At 40.6% G+C, this 16,733-nt stretch overlaps 2 protein-coding genes across 2 annotated transcripts in view; both read right to left on the reverse strand.

Annotated features, from left to right (window-relative positions):
- LOC148044476 (uncharacterized) overlaps window positions 1-16,733 on the reverse strand; it is a 242,191-nt gene that overhangs the window by 140,495 nt on the left and 84,963 nt on the right. The gene's annotated exons all lie outside the window — the stretch shown is intronic.
- LOC148044478 (protocadherin Fat 4-like) overlaps window positions 1-16,733 on the reverse strand; it is a 48,944-nt gene that overhangs the window by 1,267 nt on the left and 30,944 nt on the right. The window contains exons 6-8 of the mRNA XM_087722001.1: window positions 12,471-14,876; window positions 2,633-4,963; window positions 1,249-1,360 (exon numbers count right to left, since the gene is read on the reverse strand). Coding sequence (XP_087578127.1) covers window positions 1,249-1,360; window positions 2,633-4,963; window positions 12,471-14,876 — 4,849 coding nt within the window. The remainder of the gene's footprint in view (window positions 1-1,248; window positions 1,361-2,632; window positions 4,964-12,470; window positions 14,877-16,733) is intronic.

Consider the following 16,733-nt stretch of genomic DNA (forward strand, 5'->3'; position numbering starts at 1 on the left):
CTCAAGTTCCTTCCTGACATCTCTGTTTTTCTTATCCTTGACGTCTCTTCCCTTTTTGGCAATTTCCAGAGTTCTGATATCCATATTTTCTCATATTTTTTGGTCTTTGGTGGTCTTTTTCCATGTTCATCTTTAACCACTACTTTGATTTCTTTCAAACAGTTCCTCTGCTTCCTTATCAATGAAGTTTTTGAAGTGATTCTGGACATTCTTCTTGAAAATGGTAGGTTATGATAATATTATGGAAACTGGTTGACCTTCTTTATTTGGAACTTGAATTTTACTTGGAGCTTGCAATTTTCATTCTGTGTTCTCCATGGAATGATATTCATGTATATAAGCATCATTTTAACTGCTAGAAGACTATATTAGCCAAGAAGCAGAAATTGAAGAGTTGCTCTTCTAGATCATTTTGGTTTCCTAGGCCACATAGTCCAGTTACATTGACCTCCTTATTTCCAGTTTAGTATTCCAGCATTGTCCAATCATAGGCAACACATCTAATACTGTTTTATTTCAGTCTGAACCTGACTATGAAACTGATCATCATCCTCTTCTTCTGCATTAGTACCTACAGCATAAACTTGGATAATGATCATATTAAAAAGCTCTCCACAAAACCTAATTATTCAGTTATTGTGACCGCTTTGTATCCAAGTACTTTTCTTACTATAACCTTTCTGATTATGAAAGTAATATCATTCCTTCCTTGTTTTTCATGTTCTGAGAAGTAAATAGTATGATCCTCTGATTGAAAGAGTCGAATTCTGATATATTTCAATTATCTGGTCCTAAGATGTCAATATGTAGTTGATTAATTTCATCTTTCACTATCTCGAGCTTTCTCATGTGTATGACTCCTATACTTCATGTTCTCACTATAATTCTATCTTTGCAGCTTCAGATTTTCTTTTCCTGCATAGCAACATCAGCAATTAGATATTCTGAAAACTTTAATCTAGTTATGTTATAAACACCATTAATGTTCTAAAAGATTCTCAGCTCTTCCTCAGTAGCCTGTTGAATGTCATTCATTAAAGCATTTGGCATTGTATTGTCTATTACTTTATACTTTATATCTACGTGGTTATTTTGGTAGAATACTAGAGTGATATATTCCTGCATAGTATGTAATTAGGCCTTTGTCCTTATCATTAAAGTAATTATCAGCCTCCTGCAACTTCCTACTGTACATCATTGTTGCCCCATATGGGACCCTGCTTACTTTAGCTGGGCAAATGGGATTACCTTCACACTTTAGTGACCTGGCTGGGATTATATATCCTTGGAATAAACTGCTGGTGTTCTTCACTTCTTCGCCCAAGAGCAACTTCTTAGCATGATGAGGCAGCACAGAGAACTTGAGGGGGCAAAGACTTGATACAAGAATAGAGTGTAAAGCTTTGGAGGAATTCTGATGGATGAATCTCCAATGTCTATTTCAAAATTTCTATCCAGTACCATAATTCATATTTTCAAGGCCTCTTCCAACTCTGTTATTCTGTTAAATAATCCATATAAAAACATTTATTTCAACAAAGCCATTTAAGTCCATTAAATTCATTGAAGAAAAATTGACTTCCTGTGGAACGTAATCTTGGATGACTTTTATTCCAGAGATATGATAGTCTGCTCAACAGATATAATGTGAGTATTGTTGATTAATCAATTTTTTCAGTCAATTGCAATATTGCAATTTTTTTGCAATATTGGTAGTCCTTGCTTAACTGTGATAATTGGGAAGCAACTCCATCACTATACATGATGGTCAGAAAGGACAATGTCACATGTTCACATCAACTTATGATACCAGTTGCAGTTGTTCCAATTGCTGTTAAGCAAATCCCTTTGTGTCATTAAGCACAATGTTGTGTGATTGCCATTAGCAGCTTCCTGCAAGCTTTCCCACTGTCTTTGTCAGAAGCCAACAGTGAAGATCACAAACAGCAAACATATGACCTCAGGATATTGCAGTCATCATAACTGAGAGCCCATTGCGAAGTGCTAGATATGCAATCAAATCACAGCAGAGATGCTACAATGGCCACAACTATTAGGACCGGTAGTTAAGTCTCCTCATTCAGTGATATCATAACTTTGAATGGTGACTAAATGATTGGTTAACTGGTGGTCTAAGTGAGGACTACCTGTATTAAAAATTATGTTTTTAAAGGTACAAACAAGCATGAGAAATTTTAAAAAACATGCAACATCAAATGTTTTAACCATTTTTAAAAAGTATTTATTAAAAATATAACTGAAAATTTGCACTCCATTCATTAAAGAATCAGTATCGATAAAAAGGAAAATCAATACAAATTACAAATTAAAGAATCGGAAACAATGAACATCTTTCTTTATATCGGAGTTGAACAGGACAAATTTGCTAACTGTAAAAAAAAAGTAAGATCAATTTGTGGCCACCACATTTCAAAAATATTTAATCAGAAAGACTACTAGATATACGTAAAGGAATGGCTTAAGTTAGGAAATCAACTATTACAGCAATGAATTACTATTACTATAAAAATTATATATGATAACATTTTGGAACATATACTGTAGTAACAATGATGCAAAATTGGGACCAGCAAAATATAAAGATGAAAGAATTTCAAACAAGATAACATACCTCTTCTGGAAGCAGTTCACTTCCATTTCTATTTTCCCCAATATCTGTAGAAACAGGAATGTTGGGACTGAACATCATAAGATCACTCTTGGCACCAGTTTCAATGTTCACACCTGCTAGGATGTGGCTGTGACGATTGGAATAGGACCAGCTGCCCACTTCACTGGAACACACCAGGGTGGCCATGCCAGGGCCATAAACCATCGGTTCCTTTGCCTTGCTGTGGCATTGTAGAGTCATATAAACAAAAACGGCCAGCAGGAACAGGCTGGAAACAGAGCAGATGGCAATGATCAAATAGATATTGATTGAGTCCACCAGAGGCAAGAAGCTCTCTCCTGACATGGAGAGATGAACATCTGTTTTGATGGCCTGGAAACTTGTTACAAGTGACAGACTCAAGGTAGCTGTGGCTGAGAGCTGAGGCTTCCCATGATCCTTGACAAGAAGCAGAACAGTGTAGAATTTTCCTCCTTCCGATTCATCAAGAGAATATTTGGTACTCACCTCACCACTATATTTCCCCACAGACCATGGACCATTGCTTTCTTCAATAAGCTCATAGTTTAGCCATCCATTGTAACCAGAATCTGCATCCAAGGCATGGATCTTGCCTACAATATGCCCAGGCATCATTGGAACCACTAGAAGAATCAGGTTCTCTTCTGATGATGTTGACACAACAGGTGCGTTGTCATTCTCATCCAACACAAAGACTTGAACTGTCACATTGCTATATAAGGAGGGCATTCCAGCATCCTTAGCTCTCACCTGGAACTCCAGCAGTTTCAACTCCTCATAGTCCAAGGACTGCAAAGCATAGAGCTTTCCACTCTCCGAATGTACAGAGATGTAGTTTGACAATGGCCAAAGCTTCTCATCTATCCAATAGGTGATCAGACCATTCTCAGCTATGTCTGGGTCTACAGCAGACATTGTGAAGATGTGAGCACCAGGGGGATTGTTCTCCTTCACAAAGACTGTGTAGAATGACTGGGGGAAAGCTGGGGCATTGTCATTTATGTCACTAATAGGCACTAAGAGGGTCATGCTAGAAGACAGTGGTGGAACGCCTTGATCTTCCACTGTCACAACCATCCTGTATTCAGCAACCTGCTCCCTATCCAAAGCTGATCCAACAATTAGGGAGTAGTAATTCTTGAATGTTAACTCAAGTTTGAAGGGTATTCCAGTGGGCCAGAGGAAACAGGTTACCTGTCCATTGTTGCCAGAATCCCTGTCAGAAGCACTGATGATGGCTACCACAGTCCCTGGAGGGGAGTTCTCTGGCAATGGCACAGAGAGAGAATTCACAGATAATTCTGGAATATTGTCATTTATGTCCAATACTTCAATGAGAACTTTACATTGCCCTGATAATGGAAAATTACCTTTATCTTTTGCCAGAATTGGTAGTTCATAGAATTTACTTTCTTCATAATCCAATTTTCCAATCACTCTAATTTCTCCAGTATCAGAAGTCATACTAAATATCTTTGTGACATGAAGAGCCAAGGTATCAGTAAAAAAATAAGAGATTTCTTTATTAATCCCTTCATCTAAGTCTGTTGCATTGAGAGTAATGATTAATGACCCACTAGCTGTATTTTCCAGCAACTTTACCCTGTAAACAGATTGGTTAAAGACAGGAGGGTTGTCATTGACATCCAGCACATTGATGACTAGCTGAACAGTTCCTGTGAGTTTTGGATTACCCCCATCAGTGGCTGTCAGTACTAAATGATGCACAGGGCTCTCCTCTCTGTCAAGTGGAACCTTCAGTACAAGAACTACAGATTTACTCTCATCTTTATCATTTCCTGAATCCAAAACAAAATGGTTGTTTGGGCTGAGCTTGTAAGTCAGTAGAGCATTAGTACCAATATCAGCATCAGAGGCTCCCTTTAATGGAAATTGTGTAACTAATGTTACAAATTCAGCCATGCTCAGGATCTGTTCGTTGGCAGAGAAGATGGGAGCATTGTCATTAATGTCTTTGATTTCAACCTCCACATGGAAGAACCGCAGAGGTTTCTCCACAATCACCTCCAGATGAAGGACACAGTCTGCATTCTTGGCACACAGCTCCTCCCTGTCTATCCGGGAATTAACAAACAAGATCCCATTCTGCAGGTTTACCTCAAAATAGTCCTTCTCTCCTTTGGACAGCATCCGGAACATCCGAGGCACCAGCTCACTCACCTCCAACCCCAAATCCTGGGCGATGCGGCCCACAAAGGTGCCGTGCTGGGATTCCTCCAGCACAGAATAATGGAGCTGGCCGCTCCCCATTTTCCAGGCGGTGTGGAGCAGAAGCAGCTGCAGCAGCCCCTTCGGCCAGGTAAGCATTGCAGACACAGGCACAAAACCAGCAAGCTCTTCTCTTTTTCTCTAAATATTTTGCCTTAAAGGTGTCAGGAGCAGAGCCCACCTACCCCAGCCATATTGGCAATGCGTTCATAGGTTGAATCTTGGCTTGTTGAGATTTTTCTGTTGTTCGATATTTCTCTTGTGGATCTAGCTGGCAGGAATGTCTGTCCCTTTAAGGGAGGGGCTCTGCATTTTCAGTTTCACTTAGAGAGTTTTCTTAGGAAACAGCGACCTCTTGTGCCTGAATTTCAAAATGAGAAATAGATTTCCATTGTTCTTTAACTATTAGATTGATTTAGATCTTATATTGAATCCTTGGTGCTATCATGAAATTGCATGATAAGGAATGTATATTTTTGTCTGCTTCTCTAGCCATATTTCCCATTGCTCCCAATAGATGAGCACCAGACAGATGGTGGGAAATTGAAGTAGTTGCAAACCATTTAAATCAGACTTTTGACCGAGATCACAAACATTAATTAAAGAAACTCATAATGGTATTCCACTCCTATGAAAGCAGAATCTCACCCATGTATCAGAGTGCATTTCCATAGGGTAGTAACTCTCGGTTCTTTCCCTGGTTAATCTGTTGCTTTCAGTGCCATCACTAAGTCTATAAAACGTTATTCTTTACCAGCATTATGTTTCCAAAATTATTTTTAGGAGACTATACATTTTTTAAAACTTTCATAGGGTTTTTTATCACATTTTTCCACAACTGATTTTCCTACAACCCCTGTTTAGCATGTACTGTTTTGTATTAAATGTTGTGAGAAGAAAAAAAGTACAGAAATTCAAACATTTACTCTTTTACGTTTCATTCCAAGTTACAAAGAGTCTTTCGTTGAATAAACTCACACAACAATTGTCATTAGCCCAGAAAGAAAATTTCATGAACACAATCACCATTAGTCAATCTTGAATTAAGAGGGTCTGATGTTTTTTTTTTACACAAACTTTTACTGTAGTTTTTTATTGCTCAGTTAGAGTAGCCAGAACATAGAAACCAGCTGACAATGAATGTTTGTTTGTGCATGTAACAGATAGCAATTGTCTACTGTTAAAAAAAAGATTAATTATTGAAGGGCATACATATACTGTACAGGTTTTAGACTTGCCTCATTATTATTGCATTCTAGTCTAACACTTGTAACTTCGTTACAATGGTTCTGGAAAGAGAAATATGGTTTGAAGTCATTTAGAATTATAGTGAAAAAATTGAATTCATCACCATATTAAGAAATATGGATTTATCCTCTTTATTTACATAATATAGAGACTGCTCAATATTATGTAATTCTATATCATGCCACATCACGTTGCTGTCACGTTGCTGCTTCATGTTACCATAATGTGATGTATCACAACGTTTTTCCCTTCGCAAAGCATCCAGCCCGCAGGCCACCAGTTCTATATAATCAAGGATTAATTATTACATTTGAAGTACAGTTAAGTTTGTTTCCCTTTCCCTTTCTCCGTTTTTCATTTGTTTTACCTATTCTTTTCTGATGTGTTTCCCACTTCCCTCCTTTCCTCCCTTAAACTGACAAAAAGGAAAATAAATATAGGTATGTAAAGTTGCGAGCCTTGGAATCTACTATATTAGTTATGGAAGCTTCACGCTACATACTTGCCTTCAGTTGATGATTTGGTAACAATAAAAGGATCTTGATAGACTTGAGCACTAGGTCCTATCCAGCAAGATGCTGTGAGAAAAATAAGGTCCTGCACTTAAAAAAAACCCGAAATGTACAGGTTTAGAATAGATGATACTTGACTCAACCGTACTAACTGTGAGAGGGATATAAGTGTCCTATTGGTCCTATCATTTATGACCCAGCAGTGTGCCAAAAAAAGCCAATGCAGTCCTGTTCTGACCCCCCTCATTCCACACCCAAGCACACTCCGAGTCAAAGATAAGTTATGGCATTTAATTAACAGACAGACAGGTCCTTGGCAGCAAACCGGCACAGACAAGCTTGGGCAGCAATAAACACAGATAAGGCTTGGCAGCAATCCAGCCTGCCAAGCTTCTAACAATGTTCTCCGATATTCGATCCTGTGTTGACTTCTGCAAAGAGGGGCGTGTGCACAAGTAGTCTTTTTATAGTCTGGAGAGGAGCCTAATGACCACCAGCTGAGCGCAATTACCTCCTGTAACTGCGCAACTGTTCCTGAGGCCTATTAGCTCTTCGATACCGTGCATCCAGGAACAACTCACTACTGGCGTCCGGCTCACTCTCCCTTGTCTCCTCCCCACTGGTCCAAGGCAAAGGTGCCTCCTGGTGGCCAACCAGCCTCTCTGCGCCCTGCTCGGAGTCGGAACCCTGTCCAGGGTTCTCCACATCCTCCAGAGCCGACTCATAGGGCCCCTCGCTGTCGGAGTCTGGTGGCAGCTCCAACAGCTCCTGCTGGGCCACAACACAGTCCTAAGATGTATCAAGCAGAAGGACAGCATCAAGATCACCAAGATCTTGCCAAGAGCCAAGGTGGCGCAGTGGTTAAATGCAGCACTGCAGGCTACTGCTAGATCAGCAGGTCAGCGGTTCAAATCTCACCGGCTCAGGGTTGACTCAGCCTTCCATCCTTCCGAGGTGGGTAAAATGAGGACCCAGATTGTTGGGGGCAATATGCTGACTCTCTGTAAACCGCTTAGAGAGGCCTGAAAGGCCTATGAAGCGGTATATAAGTCTACTGCTATTGCTATTACTGCTATCACAAGAAGTGATAATACCACTTAATACCACCCTAGTCAGGCCATACTTGGAATACCGCATGTCACTATACTATAAAAAAGATGTTGTGACTCTAAAAGGAGTGCAAAAGAGAGCAACAAAGATGATTAAGATTCTTGAGAATAAACCATATGATGAATGGTTGAGGGAATTGGCTATGTTTAGTATTTCTTTCAAAATATAAATTTTCAACATTTCTTTCAACAAGTGAAAAACAAGGGAAAAAAAGTCAAGGAAACAATTGGTCCATAAATGGGAGAAGATGGCAAGGAGATGATGGATAGCAGGGAGAAAGGAGGCCATAGAATATGATGAATGGTACCAGGGACTGGGTATGTCTAGTCTAAAGAACAGAAGAACTAGGAAGTATAGGTGGAAACTTCCTGACAATGACAAAAATTAATCAAGGGAAAAGTTTGCTTCCTGGAGTTGTGGCAGTGGTGGAATTCAGCCAGTTCGCACCTATTCGGGAGAACCGGTTGGTAACTTTCTAAGTAGTTCAGAGAACCAATTGTTGGAAGAAATCTTTTGTTTTTTCCCACTTTACAGGGCTAATCCTGTAAGGAAGGCAGGAAGGAAACATTCTGGTGTTGTTTGTAGCCTAATCTTTATTGACCTGCTTACAGAAACTGCCTCTCCGGTTAACCCTTATTACATTGTAACAACTAAGGCGAAGCGCCCACCGACCTGAATGAGCTTGAGTTGGCCACGCCCACCCAGTCACATGACCATCGAGCCCCACCTACCCAGATGGTCATTGAGGCAGAGAACCGGTTGTTAAATTATTTGAATCCCACCACTGAGTTGTGGGTGCTCAATCACAATAGCATTTCAGGAATAGAACTATTTGTCCACGATAGAATATGATCTTTTACCTTGAGCAACCGGTTGGAATAGAAGGCTTCCAAGGTCCTTTGCAGTCAGTTTTTGATCAGCATTCTTTCAATACATATTTCAAGTCAGCTATAGATTCATTGAATTGACAAGGTATCAGGTTCACATTTAACAAGCTTCTTAATCAGAAAGTTACAGTATACTTTGTCAAGTGCCTTGATGGAATCAGTATGTAAGATGTTCATACCAGTCCTACAATTTAAATAAGTTGATGCAACACCCAACTGACCTTGGCTAATATCAAGAAAATTGAACTGTGAGTACATAGCTAGGGAAACACCAAGACATCCCAGGCGTATAACAATAGCAATAGCACTTGGACCTATCGGTATATACCGCTTCACAGTGCTTTCCACCCCGCTCTAAGTGGTTTATACAGTCAGCATATGGCCCCCAACAATCTCATAAATGAGGACCCAATCTCATATGGGTCCTCATAAAATAGATTAAGATAAAAATACATCACAGAATTAAAGGACTGGCAAAGCACATCTATACTGAGAAAAATGTCTCATTAAAAAAATAACGTTCCCATTTGACATGTTCTTGAAAAATCCAAACAAATCTTTAGCATTTACTGCTTAACAAGAGAGATCAGAGTAGCAAAAAGAAGCTACTCTGAAAAGGAATCAGTTCTCAACAAATGAATCAGCAAACATGTGGAAAACTCTTAAAAATATCACCGATTACGGCAAACCTCCTTCCCAGGCTGAAGGAAATCAACAACTCTCAGATGACCTGAATGTGTTTTACTGCAGGTTTGAAAGGAAACTACAGCCACCTATCTCAAGCACACCAACAACAGCCAAACCTCCTACAACTGACCCCATCCCATTGGGTTCACAACCCCTGGGGATCACAGAAAAGGAAGTGCAAGATCTATTTCACAGACAAAAGCCAGGAAAATCATCAGGCCCAGACAAGATAACTCCTTCTTGCTTAAAAGTCTGTGCTGACCAATTGGCCCCCAACTTCACCCAAATCTTCAATAAAGCATTAGTGCTATGTTTCTTCTTGCTTCAAACACTCTACTATCATCCCAATGCCAAAGAAGCTCTCTATTAAGGAACTGAATGACTACAGACCAGTTGCTCTAACATCTGTAGTTATGAAAACCTTTGAAAGGCTAGTGCTGTCCCACCTGAAAACCATCAAGGATCCACTTTTAGATCCCCTGCAATTTGCATACCTAGCAAATAAATTGACAGATGATGCTGTTAATACGGCTCCACACTACATCTTACAACATATCGAATCTCCAAAGACCTACGCAAGGGTCCTCTTTGTAGACTTTAGTTCAGCATTCAATACCATCATTCCAGACATTCTTATAACTAAATTAAACCAGCTAGCGGTACCGGAACACATTTGTAAGTGGATCATAAGCTTCCTAACAGTCAGGAAGCAGCAGGTGAAACTAAGCAGAATCACATACCTGTACAATTAGCACTGCCCTCGCTCAAGGCTGTGTACCCTCTCTCCACTTCTCTTCTCTCTATATACCAATGACTGCATCTCAAATGATCCATCTGTTAAAACTACTGAAGTTTGTAGATGATACAACAGTGAATGGTCTCATTCGAGACAACGATGGATCCGCATACAGATGGGAAGTTGAACAATTAGCCTCATGGTGCAACTGGAATTATATGGAACTGAACACTCTCAAAACCGTAGAAATGGTAGAATACTTTAGGAGAAACCCTCCCATACTACCACCTCTTACAATAATAGACAACACAGTATCAACAGTAGAGACCTTCAAATTTCTAGGTTCTATCATATCTCAAGACCTAGAATGGACATCTAACATCAAAAACATCATAAAAAAGCACAACAAAGAATATTCTTTCTGCGCCAACTCAGAAAACTCAAACTGCCCAAGGAGCTGCTGATACAGTTCTACAGAGGAATTATTGAGCCTGTCATCTGCACCTCTACAACTGTATGGTTTGGTTCTGCAACCCAACAAGACAGACACAGGCTTCAGAGGATAATTAGAACTGCAGAAAAAACAATTACTACCAACCTGCCTTCCAATGAGGACCTGTATACTGCACAAGTTGAAAAGACGGCTGTGAAAATATCTACCGACCCCTCACATCCTAGACGTAAATTGTTTCAACTCCTACCCTCAAAACGATGCTATAGAGCATTGCACACCAGAACAACTAGACACAAGAACAGTTTTTTCCCAAACATCATCACTGCTAAACAAATAATTCCCCCAACACTGTCAAACTATTGACAGTGAGCCGAGGTGGCGCAGTGGGTAGAGTGCAGTACTGCAGGCCACTTCAGCGGACTGCTATCTGCAGTTCAGCGGTTCAAATCTCACCGGCTCAGGGTTGACTCAGCCTTCCATCCTTCCGAGGTGGGTAAAATGAGGACCCAGATTGTGGGGGCGATATGCTGACTCTGTAAACCGCTTAGAGAGGGCTGAAAGCCCTATGAAGCAGTATATAAGTCTAACTGCTATTGCTATTTACTAAATCTGCATTACTATTACTATTAATCTTCTCATCATTCCTATCACCCATCTCCTCCCATTTATGACTGTATGACTATAACTTTGTTGCTTGTATCCTTACGATTTAAATTGATTGTTTCCTAATATGATTTGATTGCTTATTTGTACCCTACGACTATCATTAAGTGTTGCACCTTATGATTCATGAGGAATGTATCTTTTCTTTTATGTAAATTGAGAGCCTATGCACCAAAGACAAATTCCTTGTGTGTCCAATCACACTTGGCCAATAAAGAATTCTATTCTATTCTATCTGTTCTGTTCTGTTCTGCTCTGTTCTATTCTGACTGTGAGCTTCTCAAAATACAACAGATATTCCTTAAGCTCCATCATTTTCCTCTATGTAGACTCAGAATTCCCTGCCAGCCACCCTTTGCTAAGAATTCTGGAAGCTCAAGACCACACAGCTACAACTTGACAAGGTTGGGAAACATTGCTAAGCCTCCCCAGTATCAATGTCAGGCTGTCAAAACTATAGATCCCCTAATCTTATTTTGTTGAAGGTTGCAAGGATTTCCCTCCACCAACTCCCTCATATTTCATCTATTATCTCAGATTATTCATTCAGCTATATAACATAAAAACCTGGGTTTTCATATACTGTAATATAATCCTTCCCCACTCTCAAAACACATGCTAATTTGACACCATTCTCAAAGATTTGAATTATAGAATATAAGGATTGGGAAAGACTTCGGCATAGGAAGATCACTTGGTTCCTTCCAAACTCAAAAAGTGTGACACTGCAGATGTTGCAATAGAAACAGGATGAAGGGATCCACCTAATGGCTCTTAGACTGACAAGGCCATTCCGGTTTGGAGTAGATAGCTCTAGTACAAGGTGATATTAAATCATTCTAGGAATAGGACTACCCAGGTATCAATTATAATTTCTGTATTACAATTATATTACTGCTATCCGATTGTTAACACAATACTACACTTTCTATTTCTAAAGTTACAATATATGAAAAAACCTGTAAATATCAGTGTATCTAGCAGATTAATAAAGTTTAAAGAGTTTCCAAACCATGCAGTAGATATAAAAAGAGGCATCACATTTACAATTGATTCATCAAATAATAAAACTATCCACAAAAGAAAAATCATTCATCAATGTCCCTTGTAAACAAGACAATCAGGAATAGCTTGGCAGGGCAAAATGATAGTATTAGGTGAAGAGCCTACTTTTGCATCGGAGTTTAAACCTAACAATTCAAAAACAATATTGTCCCAAGATTAATCCAAAATTATAAGCACGGAAATGAGATGCTGAGTGGATGACAGGGACTCCAAGAGCTGAACTCACCTTTTTAGCAAAATCTGGAGGCGCATCCACCCCATTGATAAGTGCCCCATTATCAGCAAAGACAGGGATATTGGGACTGAAAATCATGAGATCGCTCTTGGCACCAGCCTCTGCGTTAACACCTGCCAGGATGTGGCTGTGACGATTGGAATAGGACCAGCTGCCCACTTCACTGGCACAGACCAGGGTGGCCATGCCAGGGCCATAAACCATGGGTTCCTTTATCTTACAGTGGCAACGCAGAGCCACGTAGATGAGAGTGGCCAGCAAGAAGAGGCTGGAAACAGAGCAGATGGCAATGATCAGATAAACGTTGATCGAGTCCACCAGGGGAACAAAGCTCTCCCCTGATCTTTGAAGGTTAATATCCGTTTTGATTGTCTGACCACTTGTCACAAGTGAAACACTCAAGGTGGCTGTGGCTGACAGTTGAGGTTTTCCATGATCCTTCACAAGAACCAACACACTCTGGATTTTGCTGCCTTCTGAATCATCCAGAGAATATTTGGTACTCACCTCACCACTATACTGCCCCACAGACCATGGACTATTGTTTTCTTCAACCAGTTCATACCTTAGCCATGCATTGTATCCAGAATCCGCATCCAAGGCATGGATCTTGCCCACAATATGCCCAGGCATCACCGGGACCACTAAAATAATAAGGTTCTCTTCTGATGATCCTGTCACAACAGGTGCGTTGTCATTCTCATCCATCACAAAGACTTGAACAGTTGCATTGCCACATAAGGAGGGGATTCCAGCATCTTTGGCTCTCACCTGGAACTCCAGCAGTTTCAACTCCTCATAGTCCAAGGACTGCAAAGCATAAAGTTTTCCACTCTCCGAATGTACAGAGATGTAGCTTGACAATGGCCAGAGCTTCTCATCTATCCAATAGGTGATCAGACCATTCTCAGCTATGTCTGGGTCTGAAGCAGATATTGTAAAGATGTGAGCACCAGGGGGATTGTTCTCCTTCACAAAGACTGTATAGGAGGGCTGTGTGAAAGTTGGAGCATTGTCATTTATGTCACTAATAGGCACCAAGAGGGTCATGCTAGAAGACAGTGGTGGAACCCCTTGATCTTCCACTGTCACAATCATCCTGTATTCAGCAACCTGCTCCCTATCCAAAGCTGATCCAACAATTAGGGAGTAGTAATTCTTGAATGTGGACTCGAGTTTGAAGGGTATTCCAGTGGGCCAGAGGAAACAGGTTACCTGTCCATTGTTGCCAGAATCCCTTTCAGAAGCACTGAGAATGGCTACCACAGTCCCTGGAGGCGAGTCCTCTGGCAATGGCACAGAGAGAGAATTCACAGATAATTCTGGAGTATTATCATTCATGTCCAACATTTCAATGAGAACTTTACAGTGCCCTGATAATTGAGAATTGCCTTTATCTTCCGCTACAATTGGAAGTTCATAGAACTTGCTTTCTTCATAATCCAATTTTCCAATCACTCTAATTTCCCCAGTATCTGAATTTATGCCAAATATCTTTGTGACATGAAGAGCTAGGCTATCAGTAAAAAAATAAGAAATTTCCCTATTAATCCCTTCATCTAAGTCTGTTGCATTCAGAGTAATAACTAATGACCCACTAGCTGTATTTTCTAGCAACTTTACCCTGTAAACAGATTGGTTAAACACAGGAGGGTTGTCATTGACATCCAGCACATTGATGACTAGCTGAACAGTTCCTGTGAGTTTTGGTTCACCCCCATCAGTGGCTGTCAGTACTAAATGATGCACAGGGCTCTCCTCTCTGTCAAGTGGAACCTTAAGTACAAGAACTACAGATTTACTCTCATCTTCATCATTTCCTGAATCCAGAACAAAATGGTTGTTTGGGCTGAGCTTGTAAGTTAGTAGAGCATTAATACCAATATCTGCATCAGAGGCTCCCTTTAAAGGGAATCTGGTACCAGATGCTGTTATGAATTCTGCTATGCTCAGGATCTGTTCCTTGGCAGAGAAGATGGGAGCATTGTCATTAATGTCTTTGATTTCAACCTCCACATGGAAGAACCGCAGAGGTTTCTCCACAATCACCTCCAGATGAAGGACACAGTCTGCATTCTTGGCACACAGCTCCTCCCTGTCTATCCGGGAATTTACAAACAAGATCCCATTCTGCAGGTTTACCTCAAAATAGTCCTTCTCTCCTTTGGACAGCATCCGGAACATCCGAGACACCAGCTCACTCACCTCCAACCCCAAATCCTGGGAGATGCGGCCCACAAAGGTGCCGTGCTGGGATTCCTCCAGCACAGAATAATGGAGCTGGCCGCTCCCCATTTTCCAGGCTGTGTGAAGCAGAAGCAGCTGCAGCAGCCCCTTCGGCCAGGTAAGCATTGCAGACACAACACCAGCAAGCTCTTCTTTCTCTAAATATCTTGCCTTAAAGATGTCAGGAGCAGAGCCCACCTACCCCAGCCATACTGACAATGCATAGGTTGAATCTTGGCTTGTTGAGATTTCTCTGTTGTCTGATATTTCTCTTTTGGATCAGGCTCGCTGGAATGTCTGTCGCTTTAAGGGAGGGGCTCTGCATTTTCAGTTTCACTTAGAGGGTTTTCTTAGGAAACAGCGACCTCCTGTGACTGAATTTCAGAATGAGAAACAGACCTCCATTCTTTATTGACAGTCTGTGATACTTTTTCCTTCATGTATCTCTGATGTGTAGTTTTCCTTCTTTTCTTCTTTAAATATTATATTAATTTAAGCATTGTATTGATGCCTTGGTATTTCCTGGGCAACTTTCCCACTGCCAATAGATGAGCACTTTTTTGTGCGCCGAACCCGCAGTAATGCCGACAGCCATCCACCCCTGAATCTAAACCATGTATTAGAGTGCATTTTCAGAGGGTAGTAACTTTTGGTTCTTTCCCAGATTAATCTGTTGCTTTCAGTGCCATCACTGGGTCTATAAAATGTTATTCCTTACCAGCGTTATGTTGCCAAAATTATTTTTAGCAATCTATATAAGACATTCTATGTCATCAGTAAAGTCCCTGCCCCAGAATCAATAAATAATTAGGTAGTGAAACCAGTTTCAAAATTCTTTTTGTGTGAGCCCTTGTAAATTATATTCTATTGGTATAAAAATTATGTATCTATGTTTCTGTTTTGTTAGTAGCATACTCTTTTTTTATTTAGTTCCCTTTGTTATTCTGCATCACTTTTTTTTTACTTTCATAGATTTTTTTAATCACCTTTTTCCACAACTTATTTTCATATGTTTAATATGTACTGTCCTGTACTAAATCTTTTGAGAAGGAAGAAAATACAGACATTCAAACTTTTCAATTTTTATATTTCACTTCAAGTAACAATTAGTCTGTCACTAAATAAGCTTACAGAAGATTTTTTTCACTGCTGCTTCCTTTATACACATAAACATACAGACCAGTGGTGGGTTGCAGGCGGTATGCCCCAGGACAGGCGTACCGGAGCCTGCCCGGGTATTGTTCTGGTACGGTGCTCCGGGGGTGGCCACCCCTCCACCTGTGCCCTTTACCTGTCCTTTAAAGCCTTCGGCACTTCCGCACACGTGCATGGCACGTACAATGCCTGCATGATGCTCCACTGAGCAGCTGGAGTGTCAAAGAGGCTTGTGGAGGTGTCACTGGAAGGTGTGATGCATGCGCGCACTGCGTGCGTTCATGTGAAGGACACCAGGCCCTTTTGCAACAGTACCGGTTGCAACAGGATCCAGAACCCACCACTGATACAAACACATTGAATATCTAACCATCATAAAGGAAATTGCACCTTTATTTTTTATAGCTCAGAAGAAAACAATGGCGAACCTGTTAACTTCATTAGCCTGGTGGAAAAAACCATGAATTAGTCAATCCACTAATCAACCTTTAATCTAGGGAGTCTACCTGGGTTTACTTTTTTTATTTCTTAGGTAGAGTAGCCTAAATATAGAAACCAGCCAATAACAAATGTTTGTCCATGCGTGTAAAAGATAGTAATTGTCAGATCCTTGAATCTGCCATCTTCAGAGGAAGGGGGGGGGGGGAGAGAGGAATTGCAATGTCTTACATTTATGTGCAATTCTCCTTTAGATGTATCTTATGTTCTGCATTGCATTCTTGTATAAACTTTCACCTGATTTATAAGATCAGAAGTGGTGCCTCCACTTCTTGGCTATTTCTCACCTCTTGGGGAATGTAAGGGATGGGGTGGCCATGTGGACAGCAGAGCCGAAGATGGCCCTGAGAAAGCTCTCTTATCTCTTTCTCAGAA

Source organism: Thamnophis sirtalis, unplaced genomic scaffold, assembly GCF_051295495.1.
Source record: "Thamnophis sirtalis isolate CommonGarterSnake01/CBP01778 unplaced genomic scaffold, rThaSir2_p1.2 scaffold_8, whole genome shotgun sequence".
NCBI classification, from domain to species: Eukaryota; Metazoa; Chordata; class Lepidosauria; order Squamata; family Natricidae; genus Thamnophis; species Thamnophis sirtalis.